The sequence below is a fragment of the Hoplias malabaricus genome, chromosome 4 (assembly GCF_029633855.1).
Source record: "Hoplias malabaricus isolate fHopMal1 chromosome 4, fHopMal1.hap1, whole genome shotgun sequence".
In the NCBI taxonomy this organism is placed as follows: Eukaryota; Metazoa; Chordata; class Actinopteri; order Characiformes; family Erythrinidae; genus Hoplias; species Hoplias malabaricus.
Window position 1 is genome coordinate 19,212,074 of NC_089803.1, and position 26,333 is coordinate 19,238,406.

A 26,333-nucleotide genomic window follows, 5' to 3' on the forward strand; every position below is an offset into this window, starting at 1 on the left:
TTGTTCTTTATTCTGTTCAGGGTCACAGTGGTTCTGGAGTGTACCCTGAATCACTCAGTACAAGGCAGGAACACACACTGGACAGGATATCAGCCCATCACAGGCCACTACACACACTCACCCCGTCACTCACATACTCCTATCTATGGATAGTTTCACGTAGCGAATCCAACTAATCACATGTGAAGATATGATAAAATATGTTGTATAATTCTTCAACACAGCAGTGCTCCTGTTCCCTACATCACTCGTACATGATACCGATGTGTAGCATTAGTTGTGAAACCTGTTAAGGATTTTTAAAGCAATGACACCAAACCAGAAGCTGAAGTGTGTATTTGTTCTCTTTTGTGTTGTTTTACCACCATCACCGGACCTACCCTACCACAGAGCTATATGCCAGAACAGAGTCAAGTCATACGTCTTCAGAAATAAAAACGCCTTCAACGTTACAGTGTCACAATTCTTTTTTCCACTGTTATTTCTGTGAAAATGTATTGTGATTTCAAATCTTTTCCGAAATGTTTTATCACTCTGATTGAGTTTTGATGGGTTCTGCTTTATATTCATCGGTAACTGAAGTAAAAAAAAGCAAACTCTATCCCATACACAACAGTTCAAAAAGGATGTCCCTGTGGTTACTTGTAAAAACCCCCATATCACGTAGCAGATCCCATAGAACTGTTATTTTTAAGCCTCCATTTGCATATCCTGCTCCTAATGAATGTGTATGACCATGAAAAACCACTCCCATGTTTTACTGCCGAGGACAGAACATCAACAACAAAGACAATGTTTCCATCTGCTATTTTCACCAACTACCTAAACATAAAAGAAACACGCAGCTATCCCCCGTTAATGACACTAATATTAAAGCCAAATAATATGTGCAGTTTATATGGGCTACTTCCCTTTACTCTGAAAGCACAGCTCAATAGCTAAGCCACGACAATAAAGACAACAAACCAAACTTGTAGGGAAAGTCTGCAAAATTATTAGATATATTACGTAAAACCAGCCTAACATGTCTAATAATTTATTATGGTGATAGAAACCTTTGATATCTCACAGCATGATTCCCAGCTCTAGTTCTGGAACCTCCTCCACTCTGCAGCATTTTGTGTTTGTTTCACTCTAACCAAATTAAATCATTTCATTAACTAATTATAGTCTCTATTAAGTTGAATTGGGTGTGTCATAGGAAATGCATAAAGCATGACGCTAGTGCTGGGGCTACATAAAGCTCCATTCTGTCTTTTATCTAGACTTAATGCCAAAGTCAGGCTTCACAAAGTCTGCGTGTATTCCAGAAATAAACATCTTTGTAATATAATCCTCACAATTTGCCATTGTGTGAGAAGCAGGGACAACATACGCCTGTTTCAAATAAGAGAAACGAGTTTATGACCCACTGGGACACTTTGTTCCATTTGTGTACCATTCCTCTAGTGTTACTTAGAGACATGGATATGCTTATGTATAACTGCATGTCTAAAATCCTGTGAACCAGCATGTGGACTTCAAAAAACTGAAGGCCTTGAAAAAAGGAAAAAAAGTACCACATTATCAATTTAACAAATTAAGGGGATTTAGGGTGAAAAGAAACGGTTTAAAGAAAACAAAACAAAGTGCTTCATCACACTTGTAGAGCATCGGTATGTGAGTGTGTCCAAGGTTTATAGATCAAGTCCTGAAGAAGATTGTCTGGAATGTCCTAAGATCAGCTCAATAAAAGAGAGAGAATGAAGTTTCAGATGGAGTAACAACAGGGATATTGTAGGACAGAAAGGCCACTACAAAAGCAAGTTGAACTGCAAGGTCAGACATGTGAGCGAGTCAATAACCTCAGTTACAGAAGATGGTTAGCGCGTATTACAGCAATTCTGATAGAGCTGCTGTATGATTACACCATCCTATGACCTGCATTATTCTTCACAGTGTTTTCACTTCACAACAAGGTGTAGAATATTTGTGCGTATTTTCATGTGTTTGTTATGGTGTGTTCACAGCTAAAGTGACAAGAGATGACAAAATGACCAGAATCATTCCTTTTCTATGGAAGTGAGCACCAAGAAACAGCAAGAAGCTCACAATTAGAGCAACAAAAAAGAGTTCAGCTCAGCTCAACTTTACAAAACTGAACAGTGACGCAGGAAGCAACTACCAATCAGAAATTAGGTTTCAGCACACACATGAATATTTATTCCTGTGAAGGTTTGCTTTGTTTATATGGTAACAAAGGAAATCTGCTCCCACCGGTGTCTGAGTTTACTGAGCTTTCAGCAGAGTTTCTGTTTATAAACTTCAATAAAAAAGCAAGGTGTACCCTCTCAGAAACAAAGGTACAGTGCTGTTAAACAGTGGTGTTAGGGTCTAGTTTTATTCCATAGATACATTACATTACATTCTCTTCTCCAGGAGGAGAGGTAAACATTTATAACCCTTCATTATAGAACTGTGTAAAATAACAGAACATAACAGAAGTCCTGGAGATGAATTGGGGCATATGAAACCAACACAATTTTTAAATCAACCATTAATATAGAATATGGTACAATTACGTTCCCCAACTGAAAGTACAGAAATGTACCCTTGAGGACATCATTATTAAAAGTTAAGTATAAAGATGTGTAGGGAACTTTCCAGACCTTGTAAAGGGTTTGTGACACAAACTGATTGTCCAGTGTGTGCAAGCCAAACATTGTCTATGACCAACAAACAAATAAATAGACAACTGTAAATGCTGAGAAGACTTAACTTTCAGCCTACTATTTGTTGATCCAACAGAGATCTGCGACTGACCACGCCCATGCATCAGACCTGAAGGCACAGACTATGCGCATGCGCTTGAGTACAGAAGTGGGAAAGGTGGGGTACTGAATTCAGCTATCATGCTAAAAGGGCTAACAGAGCATTGTGGCCCTAACAAAGGTTACTAATGACAGCCGATTAACAGCACACAGTGCAGTCTGACTTGCTGCTCACTGGCTTTTGAGTGGAGCCATCCTTCAGCGGCGAGTCTACAACAACATGAGCAAAAGTGATTTCTTTACACTTGTTTGTTTAGTTTCCATTTACACTGTGTCTGTTGTCAGTTGGGAGCTTCCAAGAATCAACAGATAGCAACTGAGATCGTTGAAATGTCAATTTAGTCACAGATTTGTACTTTGTTAGTTGATCAAATGAAGACAGAATATGGTAATTCAATTGTTAACTGGAGTGGTTTATGTGGCAGAAACACCACTCATCCAAAACCACCTATAACGGACTTTACAGAGCAGTGTCGCTGACAAGTCACAAGATTAACTAACCACCAGAACATTTAGTATGTGATTCCAGGTTATCTCTGGACCCTGAAAACAATAAAGCAGTTACAGGAAATGAATGAATGGGTAAATGAACGAATTAATTTTACCACTGCTGAGATGACCATACTGCTGGTCGAGGTTAATGTTCACCCTGCCATATCACACCTGACAAATCTAATCTGACAAAGGTTAATGAGGTTAATCATGGGTCTTAGCGCAGCAGAAGCATTACACAGTACGGCATGGTTCTCCTGGGCATATTAAGGCTGCTGTAGTATGAAGACTGAAGCTGTCAGTGAGTTATGAGGTTGTGTAATATTGTCCCTAGAGTCTGTTTCAGAACTAAATTCATAACTGAAAAGCTATTTTCAAAAATATACAATACGAGAACAAAGGCATGGCACAAGCATGAAGGCTGGTCACCCACTGCCAAAATGTTCAAAGCTTAACACAAATTAAATAAATTAATATTGAGAAACTTAGGGGTTACAGTATTGATTCATTACACATACCTATTTAACTTTCAGAGTCCCATAACTTACGTCCCAAATTATAATTAAAGCAGATTTGATGAAGAGATCAGTGAATTAGCACTTGGGGACCTGGAGCACATACCAGCCCATACACTGTGAAAGAAAACAATCCAGTTTTTTTGTGATCTGCCTAAGTCACAAAGCAGAGGATTAAACAAGATATTCTGATGTTGTGCTGCATCTTATGTAGCTGGAAGGCACTTCAGATCTGTCCCACCTCTCCAAACGCAGCCCTTTACACGAGAGCACAAAGATTATGTTAAACAAAGCAAAACAAACCAAACCAGCATGGAAAAACAAGAGTACTTATTCAATATGGTAAAAAAAAAAAAAAGAATACAGAGAAGAACATGTACCCAATGAAAAGGAATGTTACCAGAGTAAACAGAGACTCATTTTAAAGGAACAGGGCTGTTTAGACAGGTGGACAACGGTGCTGCACACTTTGATCTTGTGCTATTTTGATCAAAGCATGTCACAGACATTTTATTAAGACCCCAGAGCTGTGTTAACTTGTGGAAATGTAGTATGACATGTTCCCGTTATTGAATTAATTTAACTTAGTGTGCACCAGTTCAATTGTGCAATTTTCATAGCAATTGTGCAATGAAAATGAAATGAGATGCTATGGAGCAGTCACACATGGGCTTAAGGTCAAGTCCAAGTATGGGCTAGAGGGGTACAAAGCCCCTCAGCATTGGGCTGTGGAGTAGCGGGACTGCGTTCTTTGGACTAACAGATTTTGTCTGTAGCATGTGAGCTTATTAGGACATTATAGACATTACAGCCTACTCAGGCTACACAGACTACAGTAACATTATACCTGAATGCGTTGGAAGCAGGAGATTACCTACTATGAAATGAATGTTGTCCTTTTCCTGAGACAATGTGAGAACATCATGAAATGTTTGAATAGCCAGCCACAAAGACGCTGCACAGCCCTGTTCGGAAAAGGTGATGACAATCTTGCCTGCATTAAAATGCTTTTCTTTATGACTCAGATATGTTATTTATGGGGCTTGGATTGAGTTTAAAAGTAGAAAGACATGAGGATTAAAACATGTCTGTGTTCTCCACCACAGACACAAAACACCAGACAGTGCACTGGTAAGAAACAGCCATGAAACTGTCTTTGAAAGGCTTCTGTGTTTATTGAGACCCCCAAAAAAAAGACCAGTTCTGCAGATGGAAGTTGGAGGAGGGGGTAAGGAGGTCATAAAATGATGATGGTGATTCTCAAAATGACTTACAGTCAGCCAGAGGACACAAAAGGGGGTATATTGGTTATAAGCCAAAATATGGTGGTTTGTGGAGACATTATGTTAGCTAGCAATTTAAAAGAGTGAAAAGGAGAGGGAGAGAGCTGAGACAGAAAGAATGGAAAAGAGCGAGAATGAATGTGAGAGAGAGAGAATGAGAGAGACAGAGAGTGATAAAGAGAGATATCCAGAAAATGTCTTTAGCTGAATCCAAACCGGAGACAGACTCTGAACAAATAGAGATAGAGAGTCAGAGAGGGGAAAGATAGTGTGACAGAAAAATGGGTAAGTGAGAGAGAGAGAGAGAGAGAGAGAGAGAGAGAGAGAGAAAGAGAGAGAGAGAGAGAGAGAGAGAGAGAGAGAGAGAGAGAGAGAGAGAGATCCACAAAATGTCTTTAACTGAGTCCAAACCGGAGATGGACACTGAAACGTTGTGAATGACCAGCAGCCAAGGTTTTAGGCCTGGCCAACCAATCAGAAAACTCCAGGATGGGCTCCTGTGGACAGCAGCCAGTTCTGCTCTGTGAGAGTTTGGTTATGAGTCAGATTTTTGTGCGGTGAATGCCAATCTCACTATACAGTATCATCAGCCGTAATAGCAATAGATTTGCACATTCAGATCCAAATTACCTTCAGTGTAACTGTAGAACTTCATTCAGCTTGGACAGTTCTTTTGCACACTAAGCCAGTAATTTCCCATTTTTGTCCCGGATACTGAAAGGCTTTCCTGCTTGAACACATCCACTTCAACTCAGGAAGTTCTTGTAAAACCTTTAAAGATACACTATATGTCCAGATATTCATAGACATCGTTTATAGTTAAGTGACATCAGCTAGGCGTACCCATAGTCAATATAGGTTCTGTTGCCCTCACACGGTTTGTGTAATCTAGACAGAAATGAGCTGATTGGAGCAGACACACAAACCTAAGGTCACATGCTCAATGACAAGTGTCAGCCAGTGGCCTCACCAACCCTGAGTTCAGAATGCAAGATGGCTGCCCCCACATCAACAATGTGTAAAAGCAGCCACATCATATAGTTCATTTGTGCTTCTATCTACTGGTGTCTATGATCAGTGTCACGTATGATCAGTTATCAGTTATCAACTGGTATCGCTAACAATGCTAACTGAGAAAAATGTAACAATGATAACCAAGGTTTTCAAGTAGTAAGGACGTTTAACTAGAACGTGGGTAGCTCGGGTGTGATGTCATTCCCAGATCTGACATCTAACATAGGCTAGAGATATACTTGCTGTTTGTCCATGCATTCGGGTAAACAACCTGTCTGCGTCAAGAATGGAACTGTTCATATACTCGCCTATGTGCTTGAAACTGGAGGCTTCCACTAGAGGGCAGACTAGAGAAAGATGCAGGTAATTGCAGACTTGGCTCTGACACGGCCTTTCTTCATGTTGATTGCCTGCACTTCTTTGGGATGAGTTGGAGTGGTGTTTGTGATCCCAAAGTAGTCATCTTATTTCTGGATCTGACTAATGTTCTTGTGGATGACAACCATCAAATTATAATCGCAATGTTGTATTGTAGCCTTCTTTACAAGTATCCTTCTACAAAACAAATTTGAAGGCGCTGATAAAAACTGTTAGCAGCCTTGCTCAAGGACATTTATAGGTGTAGCACTGTGTGCTTATTAGAAGGCAGCTGTTTTACTCACTATGCTACACCAGCTATCAGCCATCAAAATCATCAAGCAGTCCCCCAGACGTGTGAGAGAGAGAGGCCACTGGATTGGGTTAAAAAAAAGTTTCCTTGCTGGAAACCACCGCACAAAGAGTATGACCTGTCACCAGCAGAAAAACGATGTGGTGACTAAACACAGAAAAACACACATTCACAACTTTGTTATGACTGCCATTTGAAGTCAGACGCAACCTTAAGCTTGTTTAACAGTGGAGCTGACAGTAATGGGGTTAGAATTACACATGTGCCATGTCAGTCTCGTGTCAGGTCTTGTTGTAAAAGGTTCAGACGCTCCGATGGATTTGTGAAACCCAGAGCTCCGAAATATTCTGTATCACTGTATCTTTCTCCTCAAGTGAACACCAGTGAAAGCATTCGTTCACCTGATGCACCCATTCATACTTCATTATTTGCACAGATGTAGGCTTAGATAAAGCCTGTTTTCTTTAGCATGGCTCTAACGAAATTTACTTCACACATCTAAAAGGCATCAGGCCCAGACAGGCTGCTAATGCCTGGAGTTGCTCTCCAATTCATTAAATGGTTTTGCTGTGTATCACTGAAACCACAAAGAATGCATGGGTGAGGCCCTGTCTGTCTTCAATGGCTGATTTACTGTTGTTTGTTAGAAAAAACAAAACAAAACAAAAAAACCTAACCAGTAATTCATTATTAAAATGAACTCATGCATTTTTTATGAACATCCAAAAACTGGTGTATTAAGTTGCAGAACTATTTAATTTATTTATCGTTACATGTACATTAGCGCATCTCTAGACGCCAAAGAACACTTCACAATCAACACCACTCAGAACACCATTCCATTCAACACTCGGTCAGCAAACACACTAGCAAGAAACGGCAGCCAAATGCACACAGCTTATGCCGGCCTTTCACCAAACGGTTTCACTGTCACAGACAAGTCGAAGTAAAATCAGATGAGTCTTGCTGGAGTTCTCCCAACATCTCGATCGTTTGGTGTGAGGGGGTCAGGAGACCTGTTTTAACTTAACTTAGTCTTTAACTTAAATTTTCTTGTCTTGACGCTCCAATAAAATCAACTGATCACAAGTCTTTAGTCTTTGCTCATGAAATTGTGACGTGGACATTGTAAATAATCAATAAACACTGCAAGCTGCTGCATTTACTGTACGAAGAACACTTATATTTTAAGTTAATTATGTTTGTGGGAGGCTTATCGCGTCTGAGGCACGTCACATTCTACACCTCTAACTTTCTAGGTCCAGGGGGCTCCAGACCAATCAGCCGTTTGGCGAGTTGACGGCAGTGAGAATGTGGAAGTGTCAGGCACTAATAAAACTAATAGTGAAGCAGCAGTCACTAATATGTGGTGGTGGTCTAGTGGGTGAAGTGGTTCAGCCCGTTACTCGGCGCAGAGATCCAAACCATGATAGAAAAAAGGTAGTGTAAGTGTACATTATTGTCATTAAAGTTACAAACAGTGTAAATGTACATTTAAAGCTGCTAGTCCAAGTCCAGTTGTGTTCCCTAAAAATCCTCTTCTACAGAAAGAGGTCTGATAATCTGTAAGCCTTTGTTATAGAAGGTGCAAAATATAATAATAAATTGTAAGACCTATAGATGAAATAGGATGTTTAAATCAACAAACTTTAAAAACCTACACTTAATATAGAATATGGTATAATTATGTTCCCTATCTAAAAGTACGGAATATGTACCAGGGGTAGATTTTCTGACACTAAGGAATCTAGTTGCAGTCTTGTTATTAGTGACACTGCAAGAATTCTGTGAGAAAATGTGAGAGTCTTTTCAAAGTCGTCTAGTGAACGGTTAGCATTACTCTCAACCAGGGATGACTGTCCACCTGAAGTACAGCATCGGGCACTAGAGATTCACCCAGGATAGAGTTCCAATCCACATCTACAGACTTTCATTCACATACACACTCATTCACTCACATCAGGATAGTTATTAGAGAAGCCAATTCACTTAACCTCCATGTTTTTTGGACCACGCAGACACGGGAAGAACATGGAAACTCCACCCAGATGGGACCAGCACTGGGAAGTGAACGTGCTAACAACCAAGCCACCATGCCACCTACATGTTACATGTTTTTGTCAGTTCACTTAATTTGTCAAGTCAAGGCTTAAAAATAATGTGGAAAACATAAAGTATAATGAATGAATTATTCATTCATTCATTCATTATCTGTAACCCTTATCCAGTTCAGGGTCGCGGTGGGTCCAGAGCCTACATGGAATCATTGGGCACAAGGCGGGAACACACCCTGGAGGGGGCGCCAGTCCTTCACAGGGCAACACAGACACACACACACACACTCACACCTACGGACACTTTTGAGTCGCCAATCCACCTACCAACGTGTGTTTTTGGACTGTGGGAGGAAACCGGAGCACCCGGAGGAAACCCACGCGGACACAGGGAGAACACACCACACTCCTCACAGACAGTCACCCGGAGCGGGAATCGAACCGACAACCTCCTAGCCCCTGGAGCTGTGTGACTGCGACACCTACCTGCTGTGCCACCATGCCACCCTAAAGTAAATTAAAAAGACTAAAATATTTTATCATATAAAAGATTCCCAGCTATCTATCATTTATTTATTCATTCATTCATTCTTCTGCAACAGCTTCATCCCGCTCAGGGTCAAAGTAATCTAGGTACGAAGACTATTCCCAGATATACATTACAAAACAAATTAACAATAAATTATTATTCATGGTACATTTTATGGTGAAAATTTAGTGGACACATGCTCTTCCTACATTTCTTCTGAATGCAGCTTGTCTCAGTTTGCTTCAGTAACAACCTCTACCTTTCACAGAAGGGATATTGCTGTGGGGACTTGGTAGCAAACTCCACAATACAAACTCCACTCCATCTCATCCCAGACTTACTGGATGGTGTTCCATAACTCCAGGAAACATGGATCCACTGCTAGAGAGCTCAGTGCTGACGCTTGGCATTGGCTATGGTGACCTCAATCTCATGGACAACTGCTCCAAAACAGCCCATTTGGTTTATACTTTCTATGGGGATTATACAAGCTTTTTGTGCACAATTCAATGCCTGTGGCCACAATGGGTGCACCTAAAAGTAGTAGGTGCCTACAAATGTTTGGACATAATGTGTATCAAATGTGTGAGACTAAGCTTTGTGCATATCTGTGTGCGAGCGTGATTCCAGTGAACACTTGACGTGTAGAATGTTATTTTTAACTTTCTCTGGCTTTCATCACAAACTCTCTCCTGCACCACCACAGATGTGCTGCTTACTGCTGCAAATTAATGATGCATTCTAAACCTACACATTCACTTTCTCTCCCTCAGTCACACACACACACACACACACACACACTTAAACACAATTTTCCTAATGGAGCTGGGCCCCTCTCCAAAAAGCCCCTGTCTGTATAATTATCTGCTGTGCGATAGCCAGGTGAGATAACCACAGCCCAAAAACTTGATGACCAGAGAATGAAAACCCCACTGTAACTGTTATACATCCGCAGTGGAATGCTCTTTGTCTGCTAGAATAGCCCAGTGGAGATGAGGGACTTCAGATGTTGAAAGGTACACCCCAACGCTCTGGAGGAACAGAGCCAAAAGAAGCCAGTCAAAACAATTATGTAGAAAATCTAAAGCTCCACTTCATCAGGCTGCAGCTGCAAGTTATCAACCTGGCTGGAACCCCCAATATACTTCACACTAATACAGAGAGTCTGGACCCTACAGCTGCCCGATGAACTGAAGCCTGCGTTCCCAGAAGTGTCCTAGCATGAAGAAAATTTTAAGCCACTGTCGCTTTGAATACTGGCTGGCTAAGACAAAACCTGGGCAACCTGCCTCAACGTGACTTACCGTCTGGCACACATTTAATTTCAAACCTCTTCCTGCCTGCCTGAGATATACAGCCTAGTACAGTTTAATTACAACCCTGACCCTGCTTACTAGAGAGCTACTGTTCAACAGAGTTTAATTCGAAGGGATACAGTGGCAGCTGCCTTTTTATTTGATGAAACTGGAATTAGTAGGTTAGGAACAGAGGTAAGGTTAGATAACTGCAGAAGATTAGTGTTAGGTAACGGCAGATTACTGCAACCAATACCCGTGTGCCGCAATTACACTTGCTCATACACTTATGTTAAGGTGGAACTCATCCTGTACATGCTCACTGAAATAAATGGAATCACTTACTTTCGTTTAGTGGATTTTTCCTGTAACAGTAATTTTTTAAGTAGATTAAAAGTAGATTTTAATCTTAGTTGTTTTACTTGAGTGTATTTAAAGTGCAGTAATAGTACTATTACTTCCCTATTGAGAAAAATGGGCTGGTTTCAACTTAAACACCAATAAGAAAAAAACATTGAAACATTATAAGAAATATAGTTCTGAAATGAAACCCAATCAAACCAACATCAGTGCCATCAAAAACTCCACTGGCTACCTTTCCGGCCAGTATTAGTACCAGCATTAGCATAAGCAAATGTGTCAGCAGTGCTGGAGGTCGAGGACTGAAATGATAATGAAAAGCATAATTCTTGTTTAAATAGGAGTCTGTGTAGTTTAAGGTCTGTCTATTGGCATTTCAGAAACAAAATGGACAGGTATTTAAAAAAGTGAGAAATAAGTGTCACGCCCTTGTCCTGTCGTGTCTGTTTTCCCCGCCATGTGCTCTCTTGGCACATGGCTCTGTTTGTTATTGTCCATGTCTCCGCCCATGTCCCACCTTTGTTCCTCCTCCTCGTCAGTGTTATTTGTATCCTGCCCCTTCATTATCTGTTCCAGGTGTCCATTGTCTATGTTATGTATTTAAGTCCCCATGTCTTACTTCCTGGTTGTTGGTCATTCGTTTCTCAGTCATCGTGTTTCTTGGTCTAGTCTGTCTGTCTGTCTCTACTATCATTCGTTTCGTTTCCAGTTGTTGTTTCCTTCTGTTTGTTTCCCAGGTCATGTTTCTCAGTCTAGTCTGTCCGTCTCTCCTGTTCTTCGTTTAGTCCACTTTTGTTGTGTAATCTTAGTCTGTCTTAGTTCTGTTATATTCTGTAAATAAAAGTCCTTTGTGTTTTAGCGTTTGCGTCTGCCTCCGTCCCCCCTGCGTTCCTGACAATAAGTCAATTTTTGTTTTCATTTGAAGCAAGTAACAGAAAATCTTTATGAATTTTTAGTAAATGAATCAATAATTATCTTATTCTTACCTGAGTCATCTTCTCCATTAGTACTTTTACTAGTACTATAAAAAAAGTGCTGTTACTTGAGGACAAATTTTCAGCACCTGTCATCTGAAGCAACAGAATACATGTACCAGAGTTACATGCTCAGGAGGTAACAAAAAGACGCTAATCAATTTACAGATACATTATGAAGGTAGAGTGATTACGAGCAGGACTCCAGTAAACCACTTACAATTAATAGAAATGTCCCTTCTGCAGTCAACATGAACTCACTCCACCAATCACTTTTGACTCCATGGTTAGCGTAGCTATGTGGATGTGTCCCAGAAATGTCTCTGTTTCTGATCAGTTGTGGATTTAGTTCAAACTGCAGTCGTACACACCTGGTTCAGGGCCCCTAGCAAACATCTAAACACTGCGTTGAGTGGGAGTGAAATTAAAGACAATGTTGTTAGATCTTTGGTACACACGCAGCTTGAATAATCTTTATAGAAAAGCATGAAAATAAATATAAGTCTCTAGAGCAGCTCTGAGTTTAAGGTCACCGTGCTCAATGCCAAACATCAGTTAGAAGAGTATAAACACTCCCAGAATGCAACTGTGGAGTAGTGTGTCTGTGTTCTCTGGAGAGAGAGAGAGCACTATCCAATACAATCATGATCCAACATTAAAACATTAGTATCTGCCCCTACTGATGCAATCATGGCTGAATGCCTTCAAATTCTAACAACAATGTGTTAGCAAATGTTATAATTCCTGCCCAGAAGAGAAGAAGCTGCTACGACAACAAAGGGGGACAGGTTCTCCGTTAAACCCCTTCACTGCAGAAGAAATGCTGGATGAGCAAGTGGCAATATAGTGCAGTGAACAACAGAATTATCACACCGATCAGACAAAGCCATGGACAGAGCTTAGCCTAGCCTCTGCCCCAGTGCTGCTCCAGAAAGGGCACTGTTTATCTCTAAACAATGCTGCTGATTGTTTGGCCACTGCTTAATACTGTCAAAGCCATGAACCCCCAGCAGGGAGCAGAGCAAAAGTCACAATCCGCAAGCCCACTCGACCAGCAACAAACCACAGAAGCATGCTCAAAACAACCATGTGAGTTAGTCCAGAGGGATTGAATACTACACCGTATTTGTGTCTGGTAGAAGGACGTTAATATTTGCATTGTTTGGTTTGAATAGCTTTTGAAGAATGGGAAGATTCCGACAATTACGCTATTCTCATTTAAAGGGAATCTTCTGTGGAATTGGTTGCCAAACAAACACATAGTTGACAGAAGAATATGAACTTTACTACTATGTATCTCTGTTTTTACTCGGAATAAAATCTGTTTTATATCAGCTTCCATTGAAATTTATAAAGGTTTTTTCTGTGCTATAAAGTTACTATTTAAGAGATACATGTTTTTCCTTTGACAGCACCGATATTCATATTAAAGTATCTTTTTTCAATGGATTAAAACTCTAAAAACCAAAATATACATGGGTGGTCATTTTATTATTACAGTGGCCTCAAGCCAGACTCGTGCTAATTAACAACGATAACCACTGAAGAGACACTATTTGTAAGTAAGAATACAGCACTGTAAAGTCCCACTTCATAGGATCTATAAATCAGCATAGACTGCCTTTACCTGACTGCAACTTCCAATAACAATTCAACCAGAACATGCCCAGTCCAGTCATTAACTCTCATGTAAGGCCTTTATCCTCCAAATCCAACTCATTCTCCATAATGACCACACCATTTAACCTCTGACCCTTAGTGTTGCCAGGAAACCTAAGTGCCCACGAACCAATGCCGGACTTGGCAGCTCCGACTGTGCTTCCATTCACCCATTTTCTATGTGCTCCCTGAAGCTGAAAACACTCCAGTACTCCTTTTCTCTGCTTAAGTAAACTGACTGTAGCCGTTCTCATGCAGACCTGCATATATTTGAGCTGGACTTGTACCCCCACACTCGTGAAATAATGAGCTACAGACATTGGCCATGGACGACAAGTCAGAAAAAACAGGCAAATTTCCGGCCCCAACGTGTGGTCCGCTATAGAGTGGAAACTCTGGCTCTAAGTTTCAGCTGAACCCTCTGACATCAAGAGTAATTACTTTAATTTCACCATGTGATTTAGGTGTAATTAAGTAATAACATATCTAATTACTTGGTATCTAACATTTACATCTGATTTACAGTCTGTGTTCACAGATTTAAGTCTGCACTTTTAACTTTTTCCTCTTGTTTCATGGTTAAAACCTGACAAAACGTAAAGTCTGGATTTCTTTCTCAGAAAAGATTTGACTGCTTCCATGTCAAATCTTAAAGGAACAATATGTAATATTTTTACGTTAATATTACAGGTTCAAAGTCATTGTGATGATCCACTGACCTGTAATAAGGAGAATTGAGCTGCTGCCTCTGCTATTCTCAGCTCAGCACTGCAGAAACTGCACTATGTAACTTTTGAAAGGAGGGTGGAAAACCACACACTTTCAGTACAGTGCTGTAAAAATGAATTACTCTTGGGAGAGCCCCAGGAGCAATACGTCCAAGTTTTACCTACTGTTGTTTCAGGACACTGCTGGATGACTGCAAGGCTGTAGTGAACATTCATTTACAAAGTTTTCGAGAACAAGGAAAAGATGATTTCAAGCCACCTGCTTCAGTTTGACTAGGAGGAGTGTTCTCAAGAAGGCTGTGACCTATTCTCCACTAGAGGACCAACTGGATTTTGAATTTTAATACCTGCCTCCAATAGCTGCTAGACTCAATGTAACCCTCCCCACAGACAAAGCCCAGATACATGTACAATTGAATTGCTTTGTTCCCGGACCAGCAGAATTCCTCATTACATCCTCTGCCTAAAAAGATTTGGGAAAATGGACATCGAGAGTAGAGATGGCACGATACCATTTTGTCTTTCCTGATAATGATTTTAAAGCCTTGAATATCTGCTGCTACCGATCTGATATTTTTCTTAAAATAGAGTCAAACAGGCTCAGACTTCACTACCCCACTGGACGATATACACCGCTAACAACATCACATCACACAGTGTGAATATATTACAGGATAGATTTGTTACGGAACTGGATCAGGTCTGTTTTTCCCGCCAGTCCAGCTTTCTCAGCTGATGTTGCCCTGTACTGAGGGCCTGCATTGAACCACTATCTCTAGCATTGTGTGAGGTTTCGTCTTACTTTGGTTTGTGGACTGCATCAGACCTCATAGACACAGAAAATAATTTTGCTTTGGCTCAGTTTGAACACATAAAAGTTGCTGTTTCTCGCAATAACAAAAGCACAACTATTCATTTCAATGAGAATATGTGTCAAAAGTGCAGATGATAAAATGTAATCCATTCCACATTAGAGTCTGTAAGATATTTTATTTATAAAAGGAACACCAGGTTCAATGGGGAGGGGAGGGGCGTTTCTACCCTCCTCCAGAAGCTACACAATGCAGTTTCTACAGTGCTGGGCCAGGAGTAGTAACGACAGTGGTTCTGGTCTCCCTATTACTGATCACTGAATTTATTTCAAAGTTGCAAATTCAAGGTAAAACTATTACACAGTGTTCCTTTAATACATATCCAGTGGAGACAGATCCTAACCTGGTTTAGAACATGCGGACTGTGATGTGCAAATACAATTCTACTCTAGCTGTGCAAATGTCATAGGGCGATTTGCATAGACAAGTTTTCATATTTTGTTTCTCTCTTATGGTGCGGCATTTCTGAATTTTAACAGCCTCCAGCCTCCTGCCATATCTCACCACCAGATGCTGCGACTGAGAGTTGGACGGACCTAAAAATAGGTGACCCCTATCTGTGATGTGGCCATCAAAGCACCTCCAGGCTTTAGCAGAATGCCTCTACTTTACACCAACTAATTACTCTGATGGCAGAACCAAATATAGGAAAGCAATGCAGTGAGTGACTAAGCCACACACACATATAAACAACATGAAATAAACTGAAGCACACTCCCAGAGTGCGGTGCTGATGCAGGAATGACAACGATAAGGGCCAAAAGCCACCACACACACATTATCCTATGCGTAATATAATGACTCACCCGTGATGTAGCCTGGAATCATTAAATATAAACATTTGTGTGTTTACTGCATTTATTATAGATATACACATACCAGCCATAACATTATGACCGCCTCTACTGTTTCTACACTCTCTGTCCGGTCTCTCAGCTCCATCGATCATAGCGGAGCACTTTGTAGCTCTACATTTACAGACTGGAGTTCATCTGTTGCTCTGCATACATTTATTACCCCCTTTCACCCTGTTCTTCAATTATTTGACACTGACATTGTGGGGGTGTGTTAGTGTGTGTTTTGCTGGTACAAGTGGATCAGAAACAGCAGTGTGCTCCTGGAGTTTTTAAAGAGAACCTGAGGGCAGAGCAACAGATACTCAAATAACATTTGCTCCTGACAATCTATTGGTGAATGGGGTAGAAGGAGACAAATAAACTATGAACCAAAAGATGGGGTACAGTCAGAAACTATACACCTGGCAATGTACCTCATTGGTCGTTTGCATTTGCAAGAGAAATTTCACGATTTCACTCAAAAACTACAGTCCACAGAAGCACACGTACCTGTTGGCATGTATATCCGCGGAGAGTGGGAGATGAAGTGTTTGGGATAGTGTTTATGAAGCCGGTAGTCCTTCTCACTGCGAGAGCGAGTGCGCTCTGAGGCCCGGTCCGAGAAGTCTGAGCTGGGCCAGGCCCGGCGTAGGGTGGTGCTGCGCGTTTTCTTCATGGCTGAGTCAGGCCAGAGTGGTCACGCACCACCCCAGCACCTGCCTATCAAACAGTGCACACTCACACCGCCCACATGGCCAACCCAAACAGGAGCACCATTTTATCTCTTTAGCTCCTCTTTATTTTCCTGCTGGCTCCCGCATGCAGGGTTAATCAAACAAGCGATCAGTTGTGTAGCAGATTCTAGACTGCCTCAGTATCCATAAAGAACAATGCACTTGCCCACAGTTGCTTGGATCAGTCTCTCAGAGATGTGTCCAGATAAGCAACGCGTGGAGATCAGGAGTCCAGGCTTCGGGTTTCCAGTCTTATGTGCACGGAGAGGCCCGCAATTCCACACACACATTGGCCTCTCCAGCATGTGGACGGGAGGAGTGTGGGAGTATCAGCGAGCATGGATGAAGGAACTGGGGAGGCTGGAAAGGGGAGGTCCCCGCTTTGGTTTTGGGGGGTGCTAGGCGTGTGGGAGGGGGGTTTTTGTGGCGTGAGAGAACCCAGCTTTCAAACAATAGCTCAATTCAGCAGTGCTACGCTCCACTAGCACGGAGAAGCCAACACAAAAGACCCCCCAAAAAAAACAAATTAGACTTTAGAGAAAGCAGAGGTGCTACTGACAAGGTCCACGGCAGTTGTTATATGGTCAGTTCAAGATGGAGGTCTCTTGAGCCATGCACAAACAACATCACAAAACATCCATGGTTGGAATGCACCAAAGAATATTTTTACCAATCACTAAAATGTGCTACAGATATGAGCATCCTCTAAAAAAAAAAACGAGATAGCGATGTATCCCACTCGAACTGGCACCAATCAAAATCCCTTCTGAGACACAGTGTACCAAGACTCTTGCCTCAGACATGCATTACATTCTCGCAGGCAAGACTTGGCACATCCCCAAAGTGATCCCAAGCACCAGTGACAGGAAGATAAACACAGCTCCACACGTGTAAATGTGTTTCTGAGTGCGCTCAGCTGGACAGGACTCTATCCTCAGCTGGATGAAAGCTCCACAGCAGTGCAAACAGAACGGGCAGACGTCTTCTCTTTCTCCAGGCTGTGTCGTCGGGTCCAACACATGGTGCACACTCTTTCCTGCTAAACAGCACACGAGCATGCACACTCTCCCCTCACTATCCTCTCACACTCACTGTTTTTAACCTAAGAGCATGTGGAACCCGGAGATGCTTGAAGGGACGTTCTCTGGTGTCAGACTCGTCGATCCAGTCAGGTAAAGCTTCTGCAGCTCCAGGGTCCTTCTCCTTGCTGGCTCAGTGCCCAGCCTATAGCAGCTCAGCGCCTTATTTACACACGAGTGGTCTGCAAGTGTACAGCTGCTGGCCGCACTCCGTTCACACAGAGAACAGACAGCAAGAGAACGGGACTGAAATCCCTTGGCGGATCTTTCAAAACCAGGACAGACACACTTTCTCCGCTGCCTAATTCCCTTCTTCTCCTGCTCTTTTGTTCCGTCCTCTAGACTCCCTACTTGCTGCCATTTCCTCCGCATGGGGTCGTCCTCTAGTCCGCGATTCCCTCCGGTCCCCTTTCTTGGTCCAAGAGGCAGCTGCTGCACAGAAAGTTCCCCTGGAATGCAATTAAAGAGACCCGTCCACAGGACGAGGATACGGGCCACGGGGAGCGGGCGAAATACTGCTGTATGGAGCTTGCTCTTTCTCTTTTTCCTCTCTCCCTCCCTCCCACCTTCCGTGCCTCTCTTGACTGGAGTGTGTTCTTGCAGCTGCTCGAGTCCTCACAGCCAATCACTCTCTGACAGCAGCCTATCGGCTTAGAGCAAGCCAGAGAGAGCGAGGGAGAGAACGAGAGGGAGAGAGGGGGAAGGGGAGCCACTACTCCAGCCACACACTCAAACACATGCTGAATTATTTACTCAGAGCTACACTGGGAATACACTAAGATAGTAGAGTACAGTGGCAGAAAGAAAATATCTACATAGCCTACAACCATCTATTTACTTTCTCTTAACCTTCACTTAACCAGCTCAGTCACTTGAGATTTCTTAAAAAAAAAAAAAACAATCAAGTCTTATTACTCCTAAAGTAGTTTAGTAGTAAAGGGTTCACACAGGAGAGTGTGTGGGGGGTCGTTTGAAAATGGCCCTTATGCCAAATTCACATTTCATAAGAGTGTTTTTATTTTAAAACTCCATGTGCGGTTGGATCCGAACATTATCCTGATATTTGTGGGCTTTGTGGTTTTTAGGTAACCCTACTGGATATGAAAACGCCCCTTCTCCTTCTTTCCTGCAGCTGCTCATTAATCATTGGGAGTACTCCCTCACTTTGGCCATTTGAGTGAGCAGCATGGAACTAATGTTTTTCCAATAAGCCAAGAGTCAAAGGTCATCTGTGTATAATAAAGCAACCCCCCGCCCCCTCCTCCATTTTCTATCAACCCCAATTCAAACCCCAAACTCTCCACTCTCCGAGAACCCCTACTCGGGAGGCCAACGTCCACAGGCGAGCACTGGATTAGTCCAGAACAAGTCCAGAAAAACTCAAAGTGACACTTTAAAAATCAACTTCCTCTGCAATTAACACCGCAGTTGTCTACAGAGAGAGGCCGTTCCTTAAAGACGGCAGGTGACGATGTCAAGAACGGAAAGCACAACTAGCCGTTCTTTATTTTTCGACTTGCTCGAGGTTTTGTCATGTGCTGAGGAAAGCGGGAGGTTGGTTTGTGATGCTAAGCAGATTCTGGGGTTGTGTTTCAATGCCTTGTAATGGAAGAGTGCGCAGTCACGGAGAGGGAAAAACCTGCAGTAGGTCAACGTCACTCACCTTAAGCTCTCTTGGCACTACTGTGCAGGAGTCTGAACTTTGCAGAGCTCTTGGTTGATGTGGCTTATCACTTTCCACAAGGCCCGTGTGTTTATGGAAGACAAGGTGCATGGGAGGCGGATGGTAGCTGGGTTAAAGGAACAGTTTGGAAGAAAATGTCACACTATTTTCCCCACATTCCAAATGCAATAGATAAGGGTATGTTTTTACGCATACTTCTGGAGTTTTACTTGTTGCACTGGGGCGCACACAGAATTTAGAGGGCCCCAGCGGTACCCTTCTGCATGGCGATCAGTCACACAGGCACATCTGGGCACCTAGTAGACAGCCTGATAAATCAGTGAGTAGATTACTCCGCCATGGATGAGAAATGAAGAACACATTAACAGTAAATAATTCTACTGTTTAATAAATGTGTGCACTTTCCAGAACAGATAAAAACAGAAACAGTATAAATCTCCTCAGTTTTGCCAAAATTACATCAAAATGTCCTGCTCTTACACGGTTTACATTGAAAATTGTGTAATTATTGAATTTCGGAAATCCATAAATTAATATGAGACTTTCTAGAACTGAACGATTCAGAAACGACAGTTTTTAAAATTAACATACTCATTAACAGCTGTGCCGGGGTGTTACATGCTTTACCATTATTTTCTCTGGACGGGGAACGTCAGACTGTTTGCTTTACGTTACGTCAGTCCCGAGTTACGATGTTTCGTGGTTACGACACATCTCCCATTTACTGTATAAAGCCTTGTTTCGACTTAAGTGGTTTTGCGTCGTAAACGTCGTAACGCGAACTTCGTGTGTGTTGTGCGCGGCGCGACAGAAGAATACACAGTTACGCTGCTCAGGACCGAGGAGGATAGGTGTTAGGATAGGATAAGTGCTTACAGTATGTTATTTACGTACAGTATGTACGTATGTTCCGACTTACACCGAAAATCGATTTGCGACGCGACGTAGGAACGGATCAACGTCGTAAGTCGATGACCCCCTGTATATTGTTTTGGTTATATGATTATAAACAACAATAATTAAAATATATATCTATAAGCTATAATTATGTTGTCTCTTTCTTGTCTGACATTCTTTTAAATTTTTAAGGACGTCCATTACTAACGTGAAAGCGTTAACTACTCAAGCTGTTAAAAAGAAGCTGGGGCATTATGGGAAAGGCTGTGTCTGCAGATGAAGCCATCCAGGATAGAACTGACTTGTTCACACCATGATTTCAGTGGGGCACAACAACACTGAGGCCCCTGCTTTATGTGAAGATAAGGTTAAACAGAGCAAAACTAACAATGAGCATTGTGAAATAAGTGTACTGTTTAAATATCACAAAATAAAAGAAAAGAACAAAGAAGAAAGAGCTCGAAAACTGCTAAAAACCAAAGCTGCTTCTCAGCGGTCAGCTGTGGCTCATTCACGTTTAAAGGAACAGGTGCTGAAACCAGTCGCTCTGAACTGGGCTGCTGAGACAGGGGGAGAAAGCTGTTGTGTTGATCCTTGTGGTATTTTGACAAAAGCATATCACAGATCTTTCATTAAGACCCCAGGGAGCCGTATTAACATGTGGAAAAGGGGTAGTATATGTCCCCTTTAATTTTAAACAAACCGAAAATGCCATTAAACATAATTAATGCTTGAAAACCAGTTCATTCCACTGTTGACTTTACCCTGGCCGTCTTACTATGGCTAAAACCCTTGCTATGTCTATCATACTATTATTCCTCCTCGTCCAATAAATGCTTCCTGTGGCCTGGAGACCGCCGTCTGCTAGACGGCTTTCCTGGAACATCCCCACATATCTCTACGGTCATTTCATGCCTTGCAACCTCTGAACGGTTCATATTCCTCGCGCTCTAGAGGCATGCTTCTATTTCCTGGGGCCTGGCCGGTGTGCGGGCCCTGGAGGCACAGCTCTGTGCGGTTCTTTCTTGACCCTGTTGCAGAGCTTTCTTGCTGGGCCCCGGGTTAGCACTTCCTGGCCCCTGTTATGGCTCATGTTTCTGGCAGTGTTATGTCAGGGCTGCCAGTGATGACAGGAATGCAGACGAGAGGCCAGGGAGCGCATGCTTCTTCTCCCAGAGAAAATGACAGCAAGAACCCCTGACCGGGTGCTAGCCAAGCTGAGAAGACGTGGGGGCATCTCTCGCCTAAGAACTTTATTGTTTCAAACATGGATAAGACGTGAACAAGGGATGGCTTTAATGCCAGGGTAGTTCTGGGGTCAAAGCTTGGATTAGACTCAGGTTACCCATTCATCTTGCACAGTTAAGAGTCTCTTTATCCTCAGTTCCTAATTGCTGGTAACAGCACTGCTTGGGACACCAACTAATGGGAATCATCCATTGTGTTTTAGCTTGCTTACGTTTATTCAAATAATTGCTACGTCTTTAAAACTGAGACTCGATTTTCACTAACAGTGACCTCAAGCACCCATCCACACCCAGACATGGTAACCCTTCCGTGCTCTAGCCACCCTGAGGCTTTTCTTGCTCTCCTTGACCAAACTACACTATTGCAGGCTGTTTTTCCCTCTCTTTCAATCAGGGAAGCTCATAACATGCACCCTGCGTAGATGCCAGACCTCCTCCGGGCTGTAAGGAAACGTGTTCCGAATTATCAACCCTCCCTCCCCTGCTTTGCTTCACTCTCCATTTCTCGCTCCCTTTCTTTTTCACCACAAGCCTGGAGTCCAACCCCTTCTCACCACGGCATGCTGTATTTACAATCACACTTCCTTTTAATCCCCACAACTCATTACTGCCACATAGTTGTATGTGCCACAAAGTGCTGCAAGCTATAGAACAAACTCTTCCTGGCCTTTGTTATGTCTGCTGGAAGACATAACAGACGTAGACCCTATTCACCACACAGAAAAGTCCCCAAAAACCACCATCATCGCACATTGTGTCACTAATTGAACAGTTGCTATGACCTCTCTATTCTCAGTGTTAGTGTAGGAATTAGCTTGTCAAGATTGACAGGAAACAGAGTTCCGTTTCCACACTCTACCCAGGCCAGCCTACAACAGAACAGTTCAGAAATTAGCACGTAAGGTCCAAAGCTGTGAACAGCAGATGGGAACGCCTTCGTCACTGTTCGTTGGTGATATATTTCAGTGTAAATGTCTAACACACAATGAAAATGGTGTTATAGATGACGGTACACTCATTCATTCATTCATTCATTATCTGTAAGCGCTTATCCAGTTCAGGGTCAGGGTGGGACCGGAGCCTACCTGGAATCATTGGGCGCAAGGCGGGAATACACCCTGGAGGGGGCGCCAGTCCTTCACAGGGCGACACACACTCACACCTTTGGACACTTTTGAGTCGCCAATCCACCTACCAATGTGTGTTTTTGGACTGTGGGAGGAAAGCACATGAAGGAAACCCTGTGTGATAGAGACACTACCTGTTGCTCCACTGTGCTGCCCCTACTGTACACTCATTACAAACATAATACATCATTCACACTGCTCTTTCTTACTTAATACTGCTCTTAGATTTGAGGAAGGGGTCCCACCTCAAAATTTCTTCCTCATGCTCAGAGGGAGTTGTTTAACATTGGAGTCCCTCAAATTGGGGCAAGGACCCAGAATTCTGTAAAGCTGTTATAATAAAGCCCTCTATAAATTAAATTGACTTCAGTCGACTTCAGTCTGTATCTGAGTGTTAGCACACAATGAAATCCTCATTATTTAATTAAAACTCCGAGTGAGTATCCGAAGACATCATCACTATAAAATGTGCAATTAAGACCAGTTATAAACATCAGGCTGACACTGTTTGATGAAAGAATATTAACTAGTGAACTCCCTCACTGCATGATTGCATCATCCAATGTGCCAATAAAAACCACATGATAGTATGCTTGTACTGTACAACTCTCAGATGAGAAGCTAATCTCTGTGATTTGCTCGGTGGTTCCAAAACCCTGACAAGACGACAGCACCCTACACTGAAGCTGTCAAGAGAAATGAAGATGGATATGAGTTGAGGGGATCAGTATGGCCTACTCATTCATTGGGGGCATATCAAAGATACACAGCATGCCCAAACATTTGTGCACACTCCTTATAATCAGTGAAATCAATGTTGCTCTCATTCCTTCATCGCAATTACATTTTCACCATCTCCAGTGCAAGAGCCACTTCTCTACAGTATGTACAGGTTGGACAGGATCACATTATATTATGCCAATACACATTATATTGTGCCAATTCCAAACAATGGCATGGTATACGGTAACACTGTTAGGAGAGGCAACTTGTGGAATGGGCATGGTGAGTTTTGCTTGTAGGGCTCGCTAAGCAAGTTTACTCACTGAGTGGAGCTCGCAGTACTTGCTGAGCAAGTTTTTATGCGCTGAGATCACCAGCAAAACATTTCTAGCCATTATTTCTAGCCAGTTTCAAGGTTTTATGTTATGTTCATTATTGTAGTATGTGAAGTAAAGAAGTATTTGGTTTGATATAACATTTGCACATTGGGTGTTCCAGGCTAACTGAGAGCCAAACAAGATAAGTGGCTGTTTCTATTGGAGGGTGGTATGGTGGCACAACAAGTGGTTTCACTGGCACGGTTTGATCCTAGTGCTCCAGTTAACTCCCATTATTGGTCGGTGGATTGGCTACACAAAAATGTGTAGAGGTGTGAGTGACTGGGTGAGTGTTTGCTGCCCTGACGCCCAAGGTGTGCTTCTGCCTTGCACGCAGTGATGTCAGACCCTAAAGAGGATAAATCCAATACAGAAAATGAATGAATGGATGTTTCTGTTGGGGTGTACATGTCTTATGTGAACCCTTCTAATTGATCAGATAGAAATTGAACAAAATTTTAGTATACAATCTCCATTTTCAAATTTAGGTCATTTTTCCTGTAGTGTGGTATACAGTAAGGCTGGGCAATTAATACAAGTTCAATAACTGAAACCGACATTGAATACTTCTAATCAACGTGATCTCGCCTATATCAATTAATTGATTTTTATACACGGTGGTGCAGCAGGTAGTGTCGCAGTCACACAGCTCCAGGGACCTGGAGGTTGTGGGTTCGATTCCCGCTCCAGGTGAGTATCTGTGAGGAGTGTGGTGTGTTCTCCCTGTGTCTGTGTGGGTTTCCTCCGGGTGCTCCCACAGTCTAAAAACACACGTTGGTAGGTGGATTGGTGACTCAAAAGTGTCTGTGAGTGAATGTGTGTGTGTCTGTGTTGCCCTGTGAATGACTGGCGCCCCCTCCAGGGTGTATTCCTGCCTTGCGCCCAATGATTCCAGGTAGGCTCTGGACCCACCGCGACCCTGAACTGGATAAGCGCTTACAGATAATGAATGAATGAATGAATGATTTTTATATTTAATTCTGTTCACCTTTTTTTTACACTGAGTGTTCCTGTACCTTAAAACCATACTACCGCGCATGTAATTATGTGAATCTGCCCCATTCAATCTACCACATGGAAGCAACATGGAGAAGAATCTAAACACAGAGGCTGATTGAGAAACTCAAACAGCTTATACCGAAGAAAAAAGCTCTCACTGTCGTTTGGACGTGTTTTGATTACAGTGAAAACAACAGCGAACATAAAGAAATCAAACGTAAACGCTGACAAAAAAAAAAAAAAGAGACCAAAATGATCACCATCCGTGTGAACAGTGAACGGACAAACTCCGAGCAACATTAGAAAAAAAATATCCTAGGTTAAATACTTGAGCATATTTACAGTATCTGCCCCGTCAGTGAACTATGAGGGCAACAAACAAAACAAAATAATCATTCATTAATCATAATCAAGGTAAAACACGGTCTTGTCACCTGGCACTGGTGTACAGTTGTAGGGTTAATCTATCAAACTCTACATAACATCTCACACACATTTTAGACATCTCAAAAATTAATAAATCAAAGTTACGTGATTCAGAAGAGTTATTTCAACACATATAAAGTGTTATCACTTCAAGAAGGCAGAAAGGTCAGAGACTGATTTAAAGACGTAGGGCAGTGTGTCCTCAGCGGCTAATACCGTGATACTGCCAATGAGGCCAGGCCTCCAGTCTCCTCCTGCTGTAGCCCAGTTTCTGCGAACAGGACACAATTATGGCTCTTTAGTGAACAAATACACAGCTCTGCCAAACCACAACCCTGTGGCCTTCTTCCAAAGCCCAAAGCCAACACATGAGGGACACGCATGACTCCATCTGGTACCTGAGTGAACCCTGGGGTTTAACCATTACATGTCATTCCAGAACTCCTTGGGGACTGTGGATTAATGGAATGTCTGATGGATCTGAACACTCGTGGGTTAACATAACAAATGGTAGGCGGGCAAAGCGTGTGGTTTAATTCAGTCATAATGTAATGAGTGATTAGGAAAGAAAATAATTGCAAGTTGTTGTACTTGGCAGGCAAAGCATAGTTAGTTATCCAACATGCCTTAGTAAGGCAGAAATATACATTACAGGGAGATTTATGGTGAGGGAACAGCTAGTAACTCCAGGAAATTTCAACATTTAAGTCTTGGAATATCGCTTATTTCCACTCTTATTTCGCAGGACTACATTCACTTTAATCTAATTCTTCAGCAATATTAAATCAAGGTGTGGATCCATTCCATAAACATTATGAGACCATTATTTTCATACTCCAGGTGCAAACAAAAGTCTAGTAAGATGTCCAGTTTATATTTGGCTGAGCGCCATTTTCTCATTATCCCTCAATGTGGTCTTTTGGGGGAGATAACAGCGGTTATTGCCTTC

The 26,333-nt window shown here is 42.2% G+C and overlaps 1 protein-coding gene across 4 annotated transcripts in view; it reads right to left on the bottom strand.

Annotated features, from left to right (window-relative positions):
• The window catches only part of stox2b (storkhead box 2b), an 86,033-nt gene that overhangs the window by 33,629 nt on the left and 26,071 nt on the right, over positions 1-26,333 (bottom strand). Inside the window, exon 1 of one of the 4 annotated variants that reach the window (XM_066668503.1) lies at positions 16,602-16,845. The exons of the other annotated variants lie outside the window; for them this stretch is intronic. Coding sequence (XP_066524600.1) covers positions 16,602-16,767 — 166 coding nt within the window. The 5' untranslated portion in view covers positions 16,768-16,845. Of the gene's footprint in view, positions 1-16,601; positions 16,846-26,333 lie in introns of those variants that run through there. 4 annotated transcript variants of the gene reach the window in all.